General features: G+C 32.7%; 1 protein-coding gene and 1 long non-coding RNA gene across 3 annotated transcripts; one reads left to right on the forward strand and one right to left on the reverse strand.

The window, feature by feature from the left end:
• Window positions 1-4,543: 4,543 nt before the first annotated feature.
• On the reverse strand, window positions 4,544-20,345 carry LOC148622006 (zwei Ig domain protein zig-8-like). 2 transcript variants are annotated; one of them, XM_088571462.1, is made up of 8 exons: window positions 20,082-20,345; window positions 12,176-12,431; window positions 9,609-9,736; window positions 8,893-9,121; window positions 8,500-8,523; window positions 6,509-6,808; window positions 6,050-6,076; window positions 4,544-5,454 (listed from the first exon to the last, which is right to left on the reverse strand). In XM_088571462.1, exons 2-8 carry the CDS (start codon window positions 12,246-12,248, stop codon window positions 5,345-5,347), a joined length of 891 nt encoding a protein of 296 aa, XP_088427588.1. In that variant the 5' UTR covers window positions 12,249-12,431; window positions 20,082-20,345; the 3' UTR covers window positions 4,544-5,344. The 2 variants fall into 2 exon arrangements, with proteins under 2 accessions (XP_088427588.1, XP_088427589.1); XM_088571463.1 differs by having other exon boundaries at window positions 6,050-6,073; window positions 20,082-20,274.
• On the forward strand, window positions 20,292-22,221 carry LOC148622007 (uncharacterized). The gene is made up of 2 exons (XR_015920530.1): window positions 20,292-20,382; window positions 21,253-22,221. It is a non-coding gene; the product is annotated as an uncharacterized LOC148622007 (long non-coding RNA).
• Window positions 22,222-23,213: the final 992 nt, after the last annotated feature.

Here is a 23,213-nt window from a genome sequence, read left to right on the forward strand (position 1 = left end):
GTCAATATATCATCGTATATGTTCATCTAATGTCATGCCTGTTGAAAGCAAAATACAATCAACTTGTCGGGTTTGAATGTCAATTCAAGTCAAAGAAGTAGTTAAAGAAAATTCATAAGCTATTTATGATTTGTAAAATACCATTGGTTAAATTACAAACATTAATATGTACGATTATATAAATACTGGTACTGTTTTTTTTTTTCAAACCTAACCTATAAATACCTGCAATCGGCCAACAAGATTGAACACAGAGAGCAATTGAAATTATAAAAGGAAGCCACAATAGTAACGGTTTTAAATACGGTATCGGTTGAGTAATCCTCCTACGTATTTTTTACATTTCTGAAGATGCAACAACCAAGTTGCTTAGGTCTTGTTCGTTGGAATAATGTAGAAATTTAGTTGAATATGGTTTGATTCATTCACTGTATTTAGAAAATATGTAATTACAAAAATTAGTTTGTAAGTCTTTAGCATGAAGATTAGGGTATAGCCAACACACAAGAAAGTAAGGGGTTTATTTTTTGTAATACTGTAGTTTATGCACAAGTAAATACTATTATGAGAACAGAAGTAAAATACTTCTAACAATTAAAGAGAGAAAAAGAAAGAGAAAAGTTTGTAGACCTTACGGTTTGAGGCAGACCTCACCGTATATGTTATTTGAAGATACTTTAAATTGGTGAAACTGGAATTAAACTTAACATGATTATAAAAACTAACAATTAAATATTGATTTACGTTTGCACAACATTTATTTGTTCAAATATGTAAAATGATATCGAAGAGAAAGGACAGAGACTAACCGAAGAAACGAAAACAGAAACAACATACACAAACCGACAGACAGAAAACTGAAAAGAATTGAGCAAACCTGATTCATCATATAACAAAAATGAGAGAATAGAACATATGCTGAAGTAGACAATAACCATCCTCTTTTTTTTCTAGAATGATCCGTCTAGTGAGTCATAATGTAGGGTGCCAAACGGAGGTAATAACTTTGACCAAGCATTCGTCAAAAGCAAACATCAAACCGTTCAAGATGCGATAAAATATTTATGTATGTATTCAAATTTTCTTGAAGACACAACGATTTTAGATACTTTTAAATCAAGATTTCAGTTGTTATACATGTATGTATAATTATGATTTTACAGATATGAAGAAATTAAAAAAATATTTTTACTTATTAATTTCCAGTAGATCTTTTTTCCGATATTTTAGAATTTCATGATTTATGAATAGTCATTGGATAGATATTACAGTCTGCTACATCTACCTCTGAAAATGACCACTCAGATGAACATTTAATGATAATAAATAATATGAAAAAGGAAATTAATATAATTGATCAAATTTCATATTGTTAATGTGAGTAAGAGTACAAGGTAACAAAGACTTGAGCGCAAATCAAAGAACACATTCCAAGGACTAGACAGGGAAAACAGACACACTGAACAAACAACCACAAAGAACCGAAAAAAAGACGCACAAAGAAACAAAAATTAAGAGCGACGCGGACATCACTAAAAACTGGGAGCAAGGATCAGGGGGGCGTCCTCTGCTATTTTAGAAACGCCCACCGAGTTGCTCATGCAATTTCACGTCCGGGGGGAGAAGAAAGAGGAAAGGAATACTATGACACTGTGAACAAATCGGTACTTATGGTGAAGATGGATACAACATAACGATCCATGTTCATGATGACGACCATAAAGCTTCTGTACCGACGACTTCAGTCTTGTAGCCACATACCTCTGTTCAAGAATCCTAATAATAAGAAGTTTAGCACTATACAAATTGTCCAAGTAGTTACAGCAAGCAAAGCCATAACATAGGATTTGTGATGTGAAAAGTCCATACGCAAGAGCTAAAGGGGTGCGGCCACAGATGGAATAGCAATCAAAAGAACGCAATCAAGGGATAAAGACCAAACAGGGAAAACAGACATCAGATAACATAAAAATAACCAAAAGAATACGTTAAAAAAAACTAAAGTAATTGAGTAATACAGACTTCACTAAAAACCGGTAGTATGGGCCAGGTGCACCAGTAGGATAAGCGAGCTCTGCTTTTCTAGGAACACCTACCGAGTTGCTCATAAAAAGTCCAGAGTAGATAAAGAGGTAGGAAAACTATGATACGGTGAGCAAATCGGTTCTCAAGGGGAAGTTTGATACACAGTAACAACACATGAGTTCGTGTTGACGACTTCTGTAGTGATGACTTCAACCTTGTAGCAACATAACCCTTTCCAGGAATCTAATTGTTAGAAGTCTAGCTCGATACAAAAAGTCTACGTAGGAACGGTAAGCTCTGGCATAACGTGTGAGTTGTGATATAAAAACTCCATACGCAGAAGCTGTAGGGATGTTGTCACAGATGAAATGAAAGTTGACAATACGGAATGAAAAGTCATCGCGTTTCTCGTATAGCTTGACCAATGAAAGGAAAGTTGACAGTCATCGCCTTTGTCGTTTTTTCCCTTTCCTTCGATTTCTACGTGTAGTGTCCGCTGGGGAAGATGCGATGCATGAAATCCAGGAAACTAGGAATGTTTAAAGACAATACCTCATTTATAAAGCGAACACTGAGATCAAAGGATATGGCTTAACGATGTTCCTGTTTATTTAATATATTAGGAAGATGATTTGGAGTAGTTTTTTTTCACAAAGTATGATTAATCTCTTCCAATTACTACGTATTTGTATCTGGGTGTAACATCTTTTTTGAACTTACGACGATGTATAAAGTTTTTGAGTCGGGATTTCAACTGAGTATGAGGAATAGTAGTATGATATTAAGGGTTTAAAATAATAATAATCCAGCTTTGAGGGTTTCCAGACGATCTTTCGGATTTTCTGGGCCCACATTAAATTGATACCACTACGTGAGCAACAAGTGTCGTGGTTAGACTGGTGACCCTCTTTGACAGCTGTGAACGTGGAAATTAATAGTTTCGAAAGAGGGTTGGTAGCACATTTTTCAGATCGAGCTATGAAGAGTTGTTTGTATGGTTTCTTTTTTACATAGTCGTTTGGTATCTATAATACATCGTAAACGGCTACGTCGCATTGAATTGATGTTTCCTCCATTGAAACTAACAAAAAAGCAAGAAAAGGGTAAGATATGAGACACTCAAGCATCTAACAATAATAAAGAAATATGTCATTTAGAAGAAGGACACTTGCAGCGAGGAACGTTTGCTGTAAAAAAAAAAAAAAAACCATTTGTTATTCGGGAAATAATTGTCATTGATTTAAAATCAGAATTTTATAAATAAACAATATATTTTCTTTTACATAGTTTCTGATATCGATTGAAAAAGAAGAAAATTCTTCAAAAATAAAATAAAAAGGTTTTGCTTGGTTAGATTTTTTTATTCTAAGGCAGAGAATTCTAATTTTTTTGAAAAGTTTGCCAAATAAAAAGGTTTTGAATGTCAATTAAAAAGTTCGATGATTGCTTTAAATAATCTTCTGTCGATATGGAATTGAGATGTCCACCTTCACTTTGTGGAAGTATGATCATTCCCTCAACATAGTTTTACCTTTCATTGCGATTGGAATTTCTGCTTAAATTAAGAACGTATGTACCCTTCCAGTGCATCTGATACATTCGCAGAGATTTTGATGGAATGCGAGTTGCTCATTCGAAATCGAATATTTGTATATTTAATTTGCTATATTTTGTTAATTTTTGTTTGTTAGTACTCTGTTCAATTACTTAACATTTGAGTATTGTATCTGTTTTTACCTTGATTGACTATCTTTTATTCATAATGAACTGAGTGCTACATAAGCAATAAATAAAAAGGATGGTTGCTGGTATAATATGTATCAATATAAATCAAAGGAAAATAAAAGAAAGTGTAAGTCAAGAAGAATTCAAACCATATGATTCAAGGACGATTAATGGTCTTAATTGTATTTTTGATGCTTTCATTTATTTCTTTTTTTTCATCCTGAATTCTTTACACTTTCAGTCGTAATTTTTTGTTTTATGTTAGCCATTTTGGCATGTGATGTATTCTACCAATTGACTTGAAACCGTTCTAATTCTAAAAACCAAATACATAACACTCTAATTACACAACAGCATTCTTCACTTGATGACTACCATAAAAAGTGGAGAGTTGATGAAAGAGAAATGTTTTGGATTGGAATACCATGAAACCTCCATAGGGTGATCAGTTACTTAGATGCACCATTAACAAAATTGAGTAATCCTTTGTTCGTAACAGGTGGTAATGCAATACGATGATTGTAAAAAATACTGTACTTTTTTATATAATGACTAGATAAACAAATTACTCCAATTCATTTACCTAACACTTGCAACAAAACAATGTCGAAAGATAATTAGGTCCTAAATAATACATGAAGTGAACCGAATTTCGAAGCTATAAAAAAATCTTCATTATTTCGGGATTTCCAGACTACGCTTAATGATAGTAAGGCCGAGAAACGGGCCATGGTCGTCAGCTTACACTAAGATATCACGGGTTGGCTTTCTCTGTTGAAGTAGTATTATAAACAGTAGTGCTTTCGTGCTTTAATGTCATGGTAAACATCAATTACATATTTGATCATGTTTCGAGAATGTTATCATAAATTATGGCAGAAAAAATGAACATAATCACGTAACAGCAAAAATATTTTCGCGTTTCTTCAATTATGTAAAGAGAGGGCCATTAGCGTATTTTGTGCAAAATGATCTATCTCACATTACTTATGGTCGAATGATGAAGTACGCACCCACATATGTATATTGCACATTTATATTTATTAGTATGTGGTTCATTGGGATTTAAATTTAAGTAAAAAGTGAATTTGTAATAAACATGAATTGGTATGAAATTTTGAAGTTGTACAAAGAACAGAACAAAAATGTACACATATAATCAGTGCTGTGTGTTCATGAATGAACAAATGGTATGTATATACTAGAGAGAGTTTCAGATTTTAAAGTTTGCAAAATCACACACACACACACACACACGCATATCTGCTAGCAACTCTCATTTAATGATCACATATACATATATAATATCCTATCACGTGTGTGTTTAACTTCAAATGGAATGACTAATGACAACATTATATGGTCACAAACAATAATCGAACACAGTGTCATAGTGTGATTCAGTATCAGACCCGTACAAATTAGAATAAAATGGAGACAAGTCACGAGAACGTTACATAATAATCATCTTCAAGTCTTGATATGTCACCAAAAATTCGTTCTGAGGCAGGGACAGTATAACCTCTAATTGACATAATGTATGACGTCAAATGGAAATAATTCTATTATCGCACTGTTTGGCGTCGTCTGTTTATCACATCAAAAAACAAATAACCATTGCGAACGTTAAAAAATTAATAGACTGTGTATTTCCAGAGTTCTCTAAAGTATCTTTGTTGGAAGCAGAAGCCATCTTTTGGTTTTCTGCAAAGGAAAGTATATAACTCAACAACATGCCTGGTTTGATTTATTTGCATATTAAAATAAAAAAAGCAGCACAATCTGAATTGTTTAGATGTGTGATCAGGTACAGTGAATCTACTCTAGAGATTACAGAAAATGATATTAGCTTCATATCAAATCAATTTAGACAACGTAATATTCAAACGGAGATTCTTTAAGCTTCTTTTGCTACTTCATATCATCTCACTCAGACAATTGTAATCCGACACGCTGAGGAATAAACTTAATTGGTTACAGCTGATGAAGAGTCTGTCAAAACAGATTCATGTTTTGGATTCAATATAAGAAAGTTGAGTGACAAATGTAAACCCATGCTCAAACGGACTATTTGTGTTTGTACCATTCGGTTGCACACTTATACATACACAGACAAGAATGTGGAGATGGAGGACTATTTCAAGAAAGTTTATGTATAAAAAATGAAAGGAGTCTTCGTCTTAGCCGAAGACTTTTAATACTCTATGCATATTCATTTAATCTTTTTTTCTACTAAAATCAATTATGATGTCCATTTATTTATTAAATTCCGTTATCATTAGATTCATTAGATTCATACCTTCTCTTTTTTCCAGATCTTTTCCTGCTGTGAAGAATGGTAGAAGTTGAAAGCAAATTTAAGATTTGTGAAAACGGTTAAAATTTAGCAGTTGTTTGTAACTGATAGTCTTTCACTTTTTTTTTTTTTACAAATTTCATTGCTAGAAATCGGGTAGAATTGCACGCAAAAGTAAAGATATATTATACCAGTTGATTAATCAACGATACTAAGCACTATCAAATGTTGTATTCTTTTGATGTCTTATTAATATTTAAACACCAATTCACAAAGAGAGTGATAGGAGGTTCAAATATGTTTTTCTAATGACAAGAACACGATATAGCGTATGATGTGCAAACATCGCTATTACAAACAGGAGTTGTAGTAATAAAAAAATCCATATTTTAAAAACGAACTATCTTACTGGTTCACATTTTTAAAAAGTTTTTACAGATTTGTTCCTGAAAGATTACTTACTATTTAAAACTGATACATCCATACTAGTTGTTTGAAGTTCACTTCGACAAACATATTTTCCTTTATCAGAAAACATACTTTTGTCTATCAAAAGTTTACTAACAAGCATTCTGCTAGGCACGTCCGGCAAATTGACAAATATTTTGAGTCTCGAGCGCCACCTTGGATCTCGCTTTCGAATCAAATGGCCTTTGAAAAACCAGTTTATGGTAGATGGTGCTCTTGTGGCACCAGTTACATTACAAGTTAATATGATAGGCTCGTGAATATTAACAAATGAAGTGCCACCAATCGATATTCCTAAAATAAGGATAACATTATTTATTTATCAAGGGACAAAAAGTCCAACATAACGACTAAAACACACTGTTTAAATATGTTTTATCCACATAATACAACACGTATGTTAAAGTTGAATTTACAGTATTGTTGTGTAAAGAAAATTAAAAAAAAAACAATCAAAGCGTTTACGTGTATTCGAGAGGTAACAAAAAGTAAAAAAATATCGAAAGACATCCATTTTTCTACACTTTACACTGCATTTCAAGGTGTAACATTCGATCTTTATTAATTTTCTTTAAAATCTCCAAATTCATTTGATCATACATGGATATTCGATGTAGATTCGATCTTTCTTTATGCTATATCTGAGTATCATGATAGATTCTGTTGCCTAGAACTGTAGCGAGTGTAAACAGTCAAGGATGAAGCAATTATTGAAAACCCGTTGGTCAAATGACGAAAAAAGGAAATATACGGACATAGAAAATTAACTAACAAGAAGTAATTTGTCCTCAATGTATCGATGAACACATCATTGTATTTTTATTGTGCCGATGGACACACCATTTTGGTATTAAGATAAAAAAAAATGATGTAACGGCTTAAGGTACGAAGAAATTATATAAAAGCTACAAGAATTTTAGCACAGTTTGGCAAGCTCTTGATCAACTTGTGAATTGAGAAATAAATTTCATACTCAGAGGTGCCCCGTGCAGGTCCGGGTGTTAAAAGAATAGGTCTGCAGCAGCGCTAAACTTGTAAAAGGCGACTAAATAGTGCTCAAAACCCTAGCCAGGGACTAGGGCGCTCTGCCCACAGAGCAACTGGAATGTGTGCCCCAAGTGGTGGAATGGGATACCCCTGGTGTGTTACATGCTGGGGTTGTCAGGCTATAATACGGAAAACCTGACCGCAAACCATAGTGGTGCACCGTGTTGGGAAAGATGCCACGTTCCTCGCACGTTAAAGAACCCTACTGTGGTATTCTCCCGGAGTATGAACCATAGTGCTCCGCCACAGGAGGCTAAATTGCCCGACCCTAACCACCTCTCCCTATTTCCAGTGGCAATCAAAATTTGTCGACCCCATTATCCTTGTGTCCTATCCCTTTTTCACTCCATCATCATTTCATGTTCATTTTATCATCAATTTCATGTTCATCGTCTGAATATAGCAGAGATATATTGCTGCTCGGACGTTAAACCCCAACAAACAAACAAACAAATCATACTCAGAGGTTATTACGATGTAACCATTATAATTCGAAATGAAATTTCGTCGATATTAAGGTCTGTAGTTTCCCTCTTTTATTTCTCTGGAATATAGTAAAGATTTGAACCGATCTAAACAAAGCTTCTGGTGGTATTCATTTAGCAAAAGATTACTTAATAGATATCCAAACGTCATTATTAAAAAAATGGAAACAGTAGTTCAATATTCCTCTATAAACTAGACAAAACCTTTCATCGTTTGAAAAAATCATTTTAAAGCAGATATTTATCCGAAACATTATTATACATCATCGGAGATGGGCACATGCGTGATGTATACATTTATAAGGGATATTTGACTCTGCATATACGGACCAAGTACATTGTATTGACACTTTTCATTATCCTAAGAGGTCCTCATACAATGCATTAGTCAGTAATGGATCAACATTCAATAGCAAAGTTCCATATACTACAAAACTTTTATAACATTCCTACCTGGTGTAACCTTTAATGGTGTATCTGAAAAAAAAAAATAAATTCAATATAAATTGCTGGGTTCTGAAGTTTTCTTATTGTATTTCATGGGTTACTAAATTTATTTAACCATGCATCTTCAAACAACTACAATTCATTTTAATTTGCATTAATCAAAGTAACTACAATTGTATCATATACACTCTGTTGTCAAGTATATTGTATATGTTGGATTACCCACAATGTTTTTCGTGGAAACAATGCCAAGTTCAAATGTTTGATTGAGCACGACTAATTTCTATATAAAGAAAAAAAAATCAAACCAAGATCAATCATTTTATCGTTAACATAATAATATTAATTTGCTATGACAATTTATTCTTACCGCCCCGTGACTGAATTGATTATACTTACCCAAAACTTTGAGATAGACATAATGTGTATACACTATTTTAGCACTGATCTGACATTCATATGACCCAGAATGTCTTGGTTTGGCCTGTTTTATCACTAAGTCCCACTGAGACAGACCCTCAGCCTCTTCTTGTAGATCCTTATAACTAACTGTTATGTCTTCCTTAGGATCAAACACCACTATTCCAACTGTTAGTGGATAGTCCATCGATACCTTTCTCCAAGCGACCTTGAAAATTCAGAAACTATGCTTTCCTCTTTCGTCTACCCCGGAATTGACTTTTAATGCGCGACTCGGCGGTTGTTTATAGAAAAGCAGAGGACGCGTACCCTACCGGTACACCTGGTCCATGCTTCCTGTTTTTAGTGGAGTCCGAGTTGTTCATTTGCTTTTGTTACTTTGTATGTATTATTTTAGTTACTTTCTGTTCTTTGTTGTGTATGTCTGTTTTCCATGTCCGGTCGTTTTGGATTACATTCTTTTGATTACCGCTATAACCTTGGTTCCCTTGATTACTCTTTTTAGACCTGTTTCTATAAAATAGCTAAAGTCTTTTGACAACACATGACTATTCCATCGGTTAACGGTAAAAAAAGTATTATGTTTGAAAAAAATCACCATGAATAAAATCGTTTTTACTAAAGAATTTACTATGTTCCTTGAAGCTCGGAATTAAATTAGATAAGACGCCTCCTTATCTTTTATAAGAACATACCTGTTTTGGTCCTAGATGCATGATGCGACACTTGAGTCGAGCCAATTCGTTCTTGTGGACCGTTACGTTTCTAGGAGTATTAACGAACGTTGGTTCATATGTTCTCCGCTTGTTAGAAAAACTAAAAACTAATAAAAATGTTTAACGTTAGACAAGAATGATAACATTTATGATAACATAGTCTACTTGTGATGAAGTTAAAAATATTAAAAAATGATGCTTGGTATTGGCCTATCAATGAAATTGTCCAAAGAATATGGTATCTCATTACTATTTCTTGGCCTATAAGTTTCTACATAAATATTATTTTTGAACTCCCATTGAATTTGTGCTGGAATGGACTTTGGTAACAATTAAAGCAGCATGTTAATGTCAGAACCAGGAGAGCTTATCCCTGTTCATCCGATAAATAAAATATACTGACAGAACTAAGGAAGCTGTTTCAACATCTGGCTAAATACGATAGTGTTCAACTTAGTCGTTTCCCTTCAAATCGTTTCAGTTTATTCATAACTGTTTTTAAAGTATTATATTTAATCACAAGTTTCAATAAAAGACAAGGCGTTACTAAAGAATTAGTTCAATAAAATGTTACAATTTTATACTATCATTGTTGTTTATTTTGTAACATATGTTCCATTGTGTATACACTTGTATTTGAGTGAAATATACATGAAGTGTGGGCTCAATGCAGGCATATTGGTGCTTTTATTGATGTAAATATATGTGTATATGTATACTGTATAAAATGGAATGTACAATTTACCGATACTTCAATCAATTGCAAAAATTACAATGAATAAGTCGTCTGTGATACAACGGCATGTATTGACTGTCTAGTGTGAAATGATAAGTTATGCTGAAATAGATTAATGGTAGGCTTAGGGTAGAAAGACTTTTAAGAACAGGGCCCCTTATTGTCAGTAAAAGTGTGTAGATGCCAACAACAGCATCAACAAATATTAAAGGAAAGATGGAAACAACTTGATTTTGTATTTTATTATAAGAGTCATAAACTTAACGTGAGAAATAAAACTTTACTAACAGAGACCGTTAAAGGAACGATAGGTATTCTGAAGGAAAATGAAGCCACATTTTAATTATTGCTTGCATGGGGCATTGGATTTGGAAATGAAATTTCAAAATGCTCAACGCAAATGGTAAGAAAGGGGAACTGTAATGTAAAATTGTTATTAAAGGTATTGACAAAAGGTCTGGTGGTCTCCATCTAAAAATACGTAAAATGAAATCTTCTACGTAATAAGACAGTCTATAGCATTAACACTCGTAAAAGTACTCCCATAACTTGTTTAACTGTCTTTAGTTGAGAATTCAATACAACCGTTTCTAAAGTGTACTATATATTGCTATTGATGTTGAGTCCATTATTACCACTTTAGGAGCTCTAATCGTTCTGTCAAGTAATGCTGGGGATGAGAATTTTATTCTTTGAAAGGCTATAAATAAAATTTGTAACAATTACATCTCAACTGAACAACTGTTATTACATTTCGTATTTGGTTTATAACATTTCTATTGTTTTAGTGCGCATGCGGATAGAAACAGAGGTTGATAAGGACCAAGATGATTTCAAAAGGGGAATTTTTATTATTCTGTAAGCGTTTATAATTGACAAAAGACATCTGTACCGTGTATTCGGTACGATAAACGAGTAATTAATGAATTTGGATAAGTGACAGATAAATAAATCATTTAGGTATTGCAGCCAAAATTTAACGTAATATTCATATAAATTAATGGTATCATTTCTAATCATTCAACAGTTGTACACTGCTAGTGCACAAACAGCTGAAAAGATAAAACATGAAATACCCACCATAGTTTCAGGGATGTTTTTATTTCCTGTCACCCTTACCAACATCCTGGTCGACCATGTGAAAATTCCCGACGCATAATTTAAAGAGAAGTTTTCGTATTTAATATACAATTGAAAAAAAATCAGTAATTTTTAATTTCTTTGGGATTTTATAAGCAACGTGCCCCGTCTTTCATTGAAATGGTTAAAGAAAGAACATTGTAAAACGTGTTCTTCTGGACGCAGAAGGACATAGGAACAAATAATGGTTAATACAAAAAAACACTTTCCCAATATTTAGCCTAAATATAGATAAAACGCAGAGATAAAACAATGCCAAAACGGATTTACAGAATTCACTTAAGAACTCAACTCTCTACCCCGTTTGACATTTTATGAACAAGCAGAAAAGCAGAGAACGCTTACCCTAGCCGTACACCTGGTCCATGCTCCCAGTTCTTAGTTGAGTCCGGGTTGCTCATTTATTTTTTGTCTTTGTACTTGAAATTTTGGTTATTTCATGTTCTTTGTTGTGTGTGTGTGTTTTCCCTGTCTAGTCTCTCTGAAATGCATTCTTTTGATTGCTACTATAATCCTGGTTCTCTTGATTACTTTTTCTAACATGGTGTCTTGTTATTCCATTAGTTATGTAGGTGGGTGTGAAGAACCTAAATAGTTCATATCGACCTTGATACTAAGGTCACTTTCAAATTTCTGGATCGCTAATGTATATAGATATTTTTAAGCTTACCTTTGATATGAGGTAGAAACAAGAGAAACACAAAAATATCAAGGATCTTTGGATAAAATCCTAATCTGGCCATGATATATTACTTTCCATTTGTTTGACGTTATTTTCACAAATATCGCTTGTTTCAGCAGTCATGGTCATCAGCATTTAACAATGTCATAGACGTCTAGGGTTAAAACTAAGTGTTTATAGGTCTCCTCCATATCTACACTTTAAAATGCACATTGATACTTTACTACATTGATTCCTGAAATACCTGAAATCGAAAGAGTGAAATCTTAAATTGATAGCTGTTCGAGATATTTAATTAAAAACTGTTTTATATTGATATCAATCAATATTGCATGTTAAAGTTGGTTTGAATTATCACTTTCTTACAAGAAAATTCATTATGTCATAAATCAGTGTTAAGACGACTGTTTTTATTTAAGGATTCTACCTGCGGAATCGATAGAGGATCAGCATGTTACTGTTATAGTATTTATATTATCTCGCGTGACTTGTAGGATGACATTTGAATGAATTAAAGTAACATTGATATGATTATATGTAATTATATAGGGCAAATATTGGCTGAGCGAGATTGTGCCTTATAGTGCCGCAGACAGGTATCAAAAAGTGCTTTAGTTTTCGAGTTTAATGGACCCATAGGATATACGGCTGTGTCATATGTCAATGGAAAGATAAATCAATGCAGTTTTTGAATATCGTACTTATCAAAGTGAAAAACGGTAAAGTTCTCTGCCATTTTGCATTAATTAGAGGAGGGGTCAAATATCAATCGACCCCAGTACACTTTGATAAGTAATTTAAGTGAAATCATTTATTGTAGGTATTAGAAAACAAGCAACATGTAAAGATCATATGTATAGAATTTCAAAAATGTAAAAAAGACCTTTTTCCGACCAAAGTTGAATATTTAATCACAGAACAAAATTGCCCCTAAAAATGGTTGCATTTTAGTGCATTTTCAGTGATTAAGAGATAATATGACACCATAAAATATTACAATGTATATCTGAGTATTTTTTACTGAATAACAAATAAAATAAACACAAGTTCTCGGTTCGATCTGCAACATGAGCTTTACAAAATGTGTTTAAAGTTGCAAATTTTCACATATTTTAACTACTAAATTATACTAAAATTGTAAAATACGATATCATATTCCGGACAACCTGTTCTGTTTCCGAACTGTTGGTACAACAGAAAAGCATGAATATTATCCAAAGTAACTTATTTTTTGACTTGATCAATATTTTAAGTGATCTTTAAGCAGATAAATAAGAGTTGACATATTTTTTTCTGTCATACAATAATCGAGCGCTCAACAATGTTGGTTTTGAGGAAATTGGACTGAAGAACAGGATATTCAGTCCAGACAAAGCACCAAAAATAGTCATAAGAAAAACATATACAAATTTAAAGAATTAGTTAGCAAGACAGGCTTGATGAAAAACAAAAACAAAAACAACAAAACAAAACAAAACAAAACAAAACAAAAACAAAAACAAAAACAAACAAACAAAAACCAAAAAAACTGGGGTTTGGACCAGGTTCATTGGTAGGATATTAATTTGACCGCCTTTTCTCTGTTTTTCCTTACACGTCCGTTGATATGTTCTTACATAAATGATGTCATTCCGGTTTAAAAGAAGGAGGGAAACTCTGGCATTGCTTACAAGTAATCTAGTATATGACGGTGAAAAAGAGAACGTTACAAAGATTTTTCGTAAATGGATTATTTCAAATAAAATCGGCCTTTACTATCATATAGACCGATGAAAAGTTTCCAAGTAATGAATGGCTTATTTCCGATTCCTAGATTTTACAGCATCTTCGTTAGGCAAGGGTTACGGTCCTGTCCCCCTTCCCATTGCGTGAAGGGAGGGGGCAAGACCGTAAACCTAGGGCAGCGAATATGCTTTTACCGTTGTGATCCCATATTCAGTTTAATTCTTATTGGTTTAGATTATAACAAATCAGAATTAGAGTGAACCATAAAGTGGCTCATTTATTCATTCTTTGGGTGAAGGAGACAAACATGATTAGCTGCCCGAAAATTGAAACTATGACATTGTAAATGTTCAAAACAACTTTACTACCATGTCAAAATATGACAACAGTAGTAACGCACAATTCAATGCACAACCCACTCACTACAACTGCTCTGTACATGTGTGTTTACACCGGAAAAAAGTACGTTTATAACAACTTATAGACAGTAAATATAGCAAACCATAGATTGTATCCCCTGTTTTCAAACGTCTTGATCAGAGTCTCTCTTTTTTTTTAAAATATTCTTGATCCGCCCCTGGCCTGGACAATGATGTTTCCTATGAACTAATATTCTATAACAACTATGTTGCAAACCATTGAGCCCTATTCATGCGGCTACTAAAACTGGAGTCTTTCTGAGAGGTAAAAAATCTTAGAAGTTTTTATTGTGTCTGAACTTTCTTCTTTTTGCGTTAGAATTTTTACAAGGAATCTGGTTTGTTTTTATCAACTCGTTTAGTATAATCAATTCAGAGCAGTGGCGATCCAGAGGGGCGCATGGGATTGGTACTCCCGTTTTTATTGGGAATATTGTCATTTTCATGTGTAAAATTGCAAAAAAAAACAAAAAAAAAAAAAAAAACAAAAACAAAAACAAAAACAAAAAAACAGTAAATAATATCCTAGCACGCACACTATTTTCTAAGAAACCCTGCTAGCATCCTCCTTTTCACACTGTGGATCTGCCACTCTAGTGGATATTGCATTTCAAGCACCAGCCTGGTGCACAGTTAAACATATTGTGACAACATGCATGTACGTGTTTGCACATGCTTTGCTTCCATGCAAAGTTCCCAAAGTTCACAACCCTCGAGTCGAATTTTTCGTTTGAGAATCCCTGATTTATAGTTAATTTTTTTAAAACGTTTTATTTTTAAGTCTAAGCATATAAAGACGAATGTAACAACAAAAAATATGCATGATGTTTGTATGTGCAAAAATAAATCTAAAAACCTTAAGTCTTTTCATCAAAACGTAAGGCAGACTAGATACTTTACATGTGTCTCTCTTCATAAAACAGTCCGGAAACTAGACAAAATGCCCGGAAACGATTCCGTGTTGTAAAAAGTATAGTACAATTAATAGTTGAAACATGTAAAAATTTGCAACTTTAAACTCATTTTATAAAGCTCGTGTTGCAGATCGAATCGAGAACGTTGTGTTTATTTTATTTGTTATTCAGTAAAGAATACTTAGATACACATTGTAATATTATACGGTGTCATATTATCTCTTAATCATTGAAAATGCACTAAAATGCAACCAATCTTGAGGGATTTATGTTCGTGATTAAATAGTCAACTTTTGTCGGAAATGGATCGTTTTTACATTTTTGAAATTCTGTACATACGATCTGTACATGTTACTTGTTTTCCGATATCGACAATGAACGATTTTACTTAAATCACTTATCAAAGTGTATTAGGGTCGATTGATCTTTGACCCCTCCTCTAATTAATGCCACATAGCTGAAAACTTTACCACTTTTCAGTTAGAAAAGAACGATATTTAAACACAATATTGATTTATCTTTCCATTGACATACGATATAGCCGTATACCATCTAGGCCCATTAAAGTTAGAAAAATCCTTAACCGTCCACAGCACTATTATATGATGTAATTAAACTACTATGGAACACAATTTTAACACTTTTTTTTTCTAGAACTTGAATCATACATTAACTGTTCTGATCCATTAACAGCGAATAATAAAGTTAACTTCAGGGGATAGATCGAGTTGGTCTTCCCTTGATTAAATGACTATCACCTGATGAACGTCCTTGTGTGCTTAGGTAGCTAATTTGATAATTGGCAAAAATATTTAAACTTTTTAAACAGTTAAGTTAAATCTTCTTTTTAATTGTTCAGTTAACTACCTTAAGAAGTTCATCAGGTAAATTGAATGGTCATTCGCTCAAGGATTTTATTCCCTGAATATGACTATATTACTCCACGTAACTGTTATAACTGTAAGAAGTTTGCTACATTTCATTCCAAAACGAAGTATCTCTCCGATTTTTGTTTAAGAATCAATGGTCGATTATGAAGGCCAGATTATCATAGACATTAATTTACTAGCTTTTATAAATATAATCAATATATGTTGACGATATCATACATCCAGATTAAGGATATATCATATCTAGGATTCTTTGTCGTTGCCAATAGAAAAAAATATGGATAAAATAGGTTTATAATTAAAAAGAAAATGATTTAAATGATAAATTTCGTATAATAAACCACTAATCACTTAGATATCATCAATAATAGATAAATACGCATTACAAATATGAAAACAATTTACCAAGTACACATATTTTTCGTGTTAAATGATGTAATGTTCATAGATAGAGACTGTTAATAGCCTCTGTCAGAGTTAATGTCAGTTCCTAACATTTTAAATTTAACGACAGCTAATACACATGCACATCAGCCAATCATATAGATAACTATATATAATAAGTGTTGACCTTTGAAAACACTAAACAGCGAGATTTCCCTTACAAAATTTTCCTAAAGAGAAAGGTTTATCGTACCGTCATTTTCCCAAAATATTTGATCTGCCAAATGTCAATAATACTACTGTTTATACCCGATTTCAATTCAAATTTACTGTCATGCATTATATTCATTCATTACAACAGCAGAATTGACATTAGGGTTAAAATTCCAACGTGGCTCATCAGAGCTTTTTGACTTTTCATTCTTTTTTTCACATTATTGGGAATATGATGGTTTTTATTAATTCGTCCAGCTCTTTACTGCAACTCGCATTGCTTTATACAACAAGATGGAAACCAATACACCCCCTAAATACCAAGTGTATTAATCCAAGGCTCGTGAGATACCAACGTCTACAATAAAGTATGTAGTCATTTATGTATCATTTCAACCTTCATGTTGACATGTCCTGTCTCCTTTTTTCGTCTGCACTGAAGATGAAATTTTATTAGCAACTCGGCGGGTGTTTCTAGAAAAGCAGAGAACGCTTAACCCACTGGCGCACCTGGTGTATGCTCCCAGTTTTTTGTGGAGCCCGGGTTTTTCTCATTTATTTTTGTTTCTATGTTTATTTCTTATTCTTCGTTGTGTGTGTCTATTTTCTGGGTCTAGTAGTTATCCTTCGATTATGTTCTTTTTTTATCACCGTTCGGAACCTGTTTCCACTGATTTCCCCGAGTAATCGCAACTGTTAGGCAGAAGACCGGCGGTAGTTACTTAAGGTACATCGACACTGTTTTCTTTCTTTATATAACATAAAGATGACATACTTAGTATGGCTTATGTCCATTGATGCAATATAGTCAAAACATTTCATCTAATTTTAATTTGTCAAATTTTTGAAATTGTAATACATTTAAGGATCGAAGAATTAACCAATTAAACTTCATTTAAACGGCAGAACAAAAAACAATACAAAAAAAACAAAAAAAAACAAAAATACAAAAAAAAAAAAAACAAAACAAAACAAAACAAAAAAACAAAACAAAAAACACCAAAAAAACCCAAAAAAAAAAACATGATTTTAACAACATTTTGTTTTACTGAGACATGCAGTTTGTTTAATCTATCAGAGATATAAGAGCTAACATAGAACATCAAAGTAACTGGTTAATAATTGATAATATTTGCTCAAATGGTGATTTACATTGATGTTAAAACGAACAACTAATTGTCAAGAGAATAATTACATCTGCGAGAAAAATTCAGTTCAGTTAGGGTAAAAAAGAATTGATTTCGACAGAATCATGTAAGTCCAGAACTGTGAGACAAAGGCGACGGAAGCAACAAACAAAACAAAAACAAAACAAAACAAAAACAAAAACATAAACAAAAAAAAAAAACAAAAACAGAAAGAAACCGCATAAAAAATATAGAAACCAAAAGAAAACATATAAAACTAAAAGAAACTAACAGTACATGGCGGTAGAGATTTTCCTAAAACATCCACAGAATTTCTCATATAATGGCTAGGGGTTAACGGAGTCTACACGGAAGCCCATGTCAGTATACAATTACATCAATTCAAGCAGACAGGTGAGAATTGCATGTATAAACTACTATATTCCTGATTGCACAATAAATTAAATGCACCAGTAATTGATTATATGTACTGCTTATTGTTTTTAGATCAGTAATTGAATTTTGTTGTTTTATGAATATCGGACAAAACAACATGTTCTGATGGCTGGGTCATCATGAACATTAATTTTGTCTTTCTCAGATATAACTACAATTAAAGGAATGATAAGCACGATGTGGCACTATTTCAAAAATAATATCACGAGAGCTTTAAACATGGATTGATGCATGTTTGTAATGCACACGAAACTGTGTAAAATATGTAGATTAATATAACATGGCCTTATGTTAAATGTAGCTACAAGTACCAAAGTTGCATTCCGGTTTAACTTTTATAACATCAAGTTACCGTCACAAGTTTTCAGTGAAAATGAATAAAGTACATTTTCTCCTCCCAATCTTTTCTACATGTATCAGCAGATTAGCTATCATGGGATATTTTATGTCACACAAATGTCTCAATCAACATAACATTTGAAATATAGTTGGGTTAAGATTTTAATTTAGAAATATCTGACTTTAAGTATCGTCTTTATGGGTTTAACATAGCCGTGTGACCACGTGTGGTAATAGAGAAAGCGATAAAGATCTGATCACGCATGTCATAAAATTACAAAGTAATGTAACATCCAATTTAATTCAGAAAATAAAATTAGAAGAACATTTATTATGGATTTTCTTTCTGGATTTATAAGATTAACTGGTAGCTCAAAGTAAATGGAAATAAAAGGCCATAAAATTGAAATCAAAGTCAAGTGTGCTATTTTCTGTTTAACAATAAAATGAAGTAATTTCAGTTATGTTTCGCTTTGGGGGTTTAACGATTCCCCTTTTTGCTTTTTAAAACGACATTTATACACATATTGAAATATCTACCAAATATAATAAGAAAGATTGCAAACTCGGCCTTCAAACTACCAGTCGTGCAAAGTTATTTCTCAATTCCCAAGTTATCTATAGTTTATTTCAGTATTTATCTGTAGAATGACTTTCCTAGAAGCCAGCCTATAGGAATTTGTGGTCTATCAGGTTTCTTTTTTTCTGTTTTTCTACTAAATTTGATTTATAAATCTCGGAGGTTCCTCACATCTTGTATCGACACTTTATGGTTCATTATATCTCACGCTCCGTTTTTGAAAAATTAAACAGATATGAAAAGTTTTAATGTCCTTTATTAATTAACTCCAACAGCACTGTCTCATCAAAACCTGTCAAATCTATTTTCTTTCCATTTAGCTGCTTTATGGTTTAATGTGACACTAACTTTGATGTAGATTAACCTCCTCATGAGAGTTAATTAAAGCATTGCTGAGTTATCTGGACATGATCGAATCGGTCGAATATACAGTCACTCAATACACCATTATCACATTAGTAGAATGTATACAGATTCCGAATACGTTTTGAATACTGCGCTTTAAACGTACAATAGTCGCCACTGTTTTAAGTCTAATTCGTCAAAGTCAACATGACATTACATAACATTACATCAAAAGTACGTTTGCTCTACAATAAAACAAATTCGTGACATTTTCACGACTTGGTAAGTTTTATTTTTCGTAGGCGACAGCAATTATGTTTAGAAACAAATGCATTGTGTTAATTGTCTTCGACAGATTTAATGTCTCTTTAAATATCTCTTTTGAGTTTTTTTTTATGAAAGGGTTATAAATCTTAACACTAACATTTTGATAACAAATCTTTTTTGAACTTTTCGGCTTATTGGGCTATAAATTTGTAACATGCATATCATAAATACATACCCGACGAAATGAAATGAACATATTCCTTGTAAAGTTGTAGAATTTTCTCGATTGTTATCGTGATCACAAATTTGAAGTTAGTATTTACTACAGTCACAAAAATTGTGCATGAGGCACTTTATATTAATTGAAGTCTTACACACCAAAATTCCATTGATAGTAACAGTACTATTGATTGTACAGCATGAAGTAAAAGTGATAAACAGGAACAGACAACAACCAATCAGCTGACTGAATACATCCTATCTCATTTGAGGCGTTGCTGAAATACTCGACAGTTGACGCGAATCGATCCAACAAGGTAAATTGATACATTTTCACATTATTTTCTACCTATTGAAATATTTGCCTCGGATTTCACCTCGATTATATACTTGATACTGATACAGTTGGAATTGCGCTGTCATAATTCTTGTCACGTTTTGAGAGGATTGATCTTGTCACGTTATCCCATTCTAAAATAAAACAAATTAATATCGTGAATGGCTAAATAAGTGAAAGATCCATTTTAACGGTGTTATATTTATATACATTTCCTGATCATCCGTTACATGCATATGTGTAAATCTGTTTCATCTATTAATTCTTCAAAATGTAAGGAAATAAATAGTGCTTATATTACGACATGGGCGTAAATGATCTGGACTACAGTGATTGCATGTTGTAGTTATCCTGCAGGTGTGCACAGTAAACATTTCTTAAACATTAAAAGCTGTTTTACCTCTGCACTATTCGTAGGAGCGCGAAATAATTTAAATCATTAACAAAGGAACAAACACCAAAAACACTAGTAAAATAAGAACAAAACAGAAGTAACAGATCAATCAGAGGAACTGGAGACATGCATAAGTTAGTGCAACATAATACAACTAAATCTATACAGACATGCCCAGTTCCTGATAATATTTGGTAATATGATCTCACGAAGAATCGGACAAACTATGTATAAGGTGTGACACATCAAGAATTTTGTTATTGCATTATCCAAGTATTTATTTCTCGTAACTTCCAGAATTAACCATCAAAGTGTTGGTTAAGTTTGCCTTGTTCAGATATTGATAGGTTACTTCCAGCTGAAAATGGAGGGACATTTTTTGTACTTTTCCCCTAAATAAACATTTAAAAATATATAAGTTACACATGCTTAAGGATAAATTCAGAGCTTTTTCAGTTGTTTCCTATGCGCATTGGATATATTTGAGGAAAAAAAAACACACCAAATGGAGAATAATTATTTGGCATCCACCATGATTCTTCAGCATAGTGGTACTTAAATAATCCTTTGCTGAAAACAAAAGGCACACCTAATCTCATCTGAAGGTTTGAAAGTAAAACAGAAGTAACCATGGTAAATGCCTTACCTGAGGGTCTGAAAGTGAAACAACATTGACATGTATATTGATTGCTTTACTTGACGTTTTGAAAGTGAAACAAGAGTAACATTTATATTACCTCACCTGACGTTTTAAAAGTGAAACAGTTATGGATACTAACAATGTTAATGCGATACCCAAGACTTGGCAGTCAATGGACAGAAGACAAAGCAAAGAAAAGAAAAGGGAACAGAGAGGGAAACAACAAGCATTGTACAAAAGTTGAAATGAAACGCATATAGACTTTGTAGTGAAAGTGCATCCTTAACGCTACCAAAATTTTACACACTTAAGCTCGTCGCTCGCGTTCGTGTATTTGCATATTTTGTATTTCCTTGTCTCTACCTTATTCATTTTTCGCTTTTATTCATTCTTACGAACTATTTTCTGTACTAGATTCGATTATTTTCCATTTTATTCTGCAACTGTAACATAGCAATAATACATTTTCAAAGATGTTTTGAAAAACAAAGCAATGAATTTTAGGAGAAAGTGGAGACTGATTTTTTTTCATCTTTCATATATAAAATTCAAAAATGAAGATATTGATAGGAAATGCAAAAGGACCCAAAGTATTTGGCGAAATAACGGTTCTTTAATTAGTTCAGTTTATTGGAGTAGAGTAGAAATTACATCATCTTATATTTATTAAACAATATTCTTTGAAGTAGGATCTGTGTTCAACAAAAAGCTTCAAGCATCCAGAAATAACTTGTGCATACATGATTTATAAACGTGGTCTTCATTAAATGCATCATTACTTGCTATTCAGTGCTTCTCATTGCTTACCATATAAAAGAAAATAAGAGTTGCGTTCATTATGATTTACTATTGAGAAATTGTTCAAGGAATTTCTTTTTGGGGCAATAAACATTATGAAAAGTAAGTAGCCTTTCAACTAAAACGTATACGACCAAAAAGCATAGAATGAAAAAGTAAGATTCGGGCCGCTGTTTTATTGTTTTATATGACGCACATACACCTTTCTATCATAACTGTGTTGAACATGTACGTCTTTTGGGCCAGGTGTATTAAGTAGCAGTCTTTATAAAAATCAGACAGGATGTGATTCATGCATGTCAAAAACCCACCAAATTCACTATTATTTCTTACTCAGAATCAGATACAGACCAAATAACCAATCACAGTTTTTCATTTGAGTGTTACGCTTGAGATAAAATTTATATAGATTGTACATGAAATTAGCACTTTACGAGAGTTACTGCTCATAATTTTTGGACGATTTGGTTGATTTTAGTGGGAGAAAAATGTATGATTTTCTCAAAAGTACAGATCTGAATACGGAAGGCACAACTGTAAAGTTAAAATATAGCATATGTAGATTGAAAAAGCATTGTTTGTTCTGTGGTTTTTCTTCACCATGAATCACTTTAATATGGACAGTGTCTGAATTTTATATAAAATCAGGCAGTAGGTGAAACATGGTATAAAAAACCATCAATTTGATAGTGTAATTTTTGACTATTTGCACAATCAGAATAAAGGAAAACAGACAAGATTTTCCATATCATGCTCGACCATTGAGTTACAATTTCATTGTAATGCACCGAAAATGAACATTTCAAGGGCAGATAACTATGTCAAAAACCTCATTTTTCTAACATTCTATTGAAAAATTTCTGAGCAAAGCCAGTGATGCAGAGATTAAATTGTTTAATAGCGAAAGCATCCTTGAGTGAAATTATATTGTCAGATCGGTGGAGTTTTGACATGCAGGTTTCTGATTTTTCCTATTTTG

Source organism: Perna viridis, chromosome 3 (genome assembly GCF_037379345.1).
Source record: "Perna viridis isolate PV_CMFRI_1.1 ecotype Kerala chromosome 3, ASM3737934v1, whole genome shotgun sequence".
Classification (NCBI taxonomy): Eukaryota; Metazoa; Mollusca; class Bivalvia; order Mytilida; family Mytilidae; genus Perna; species Perna viridis.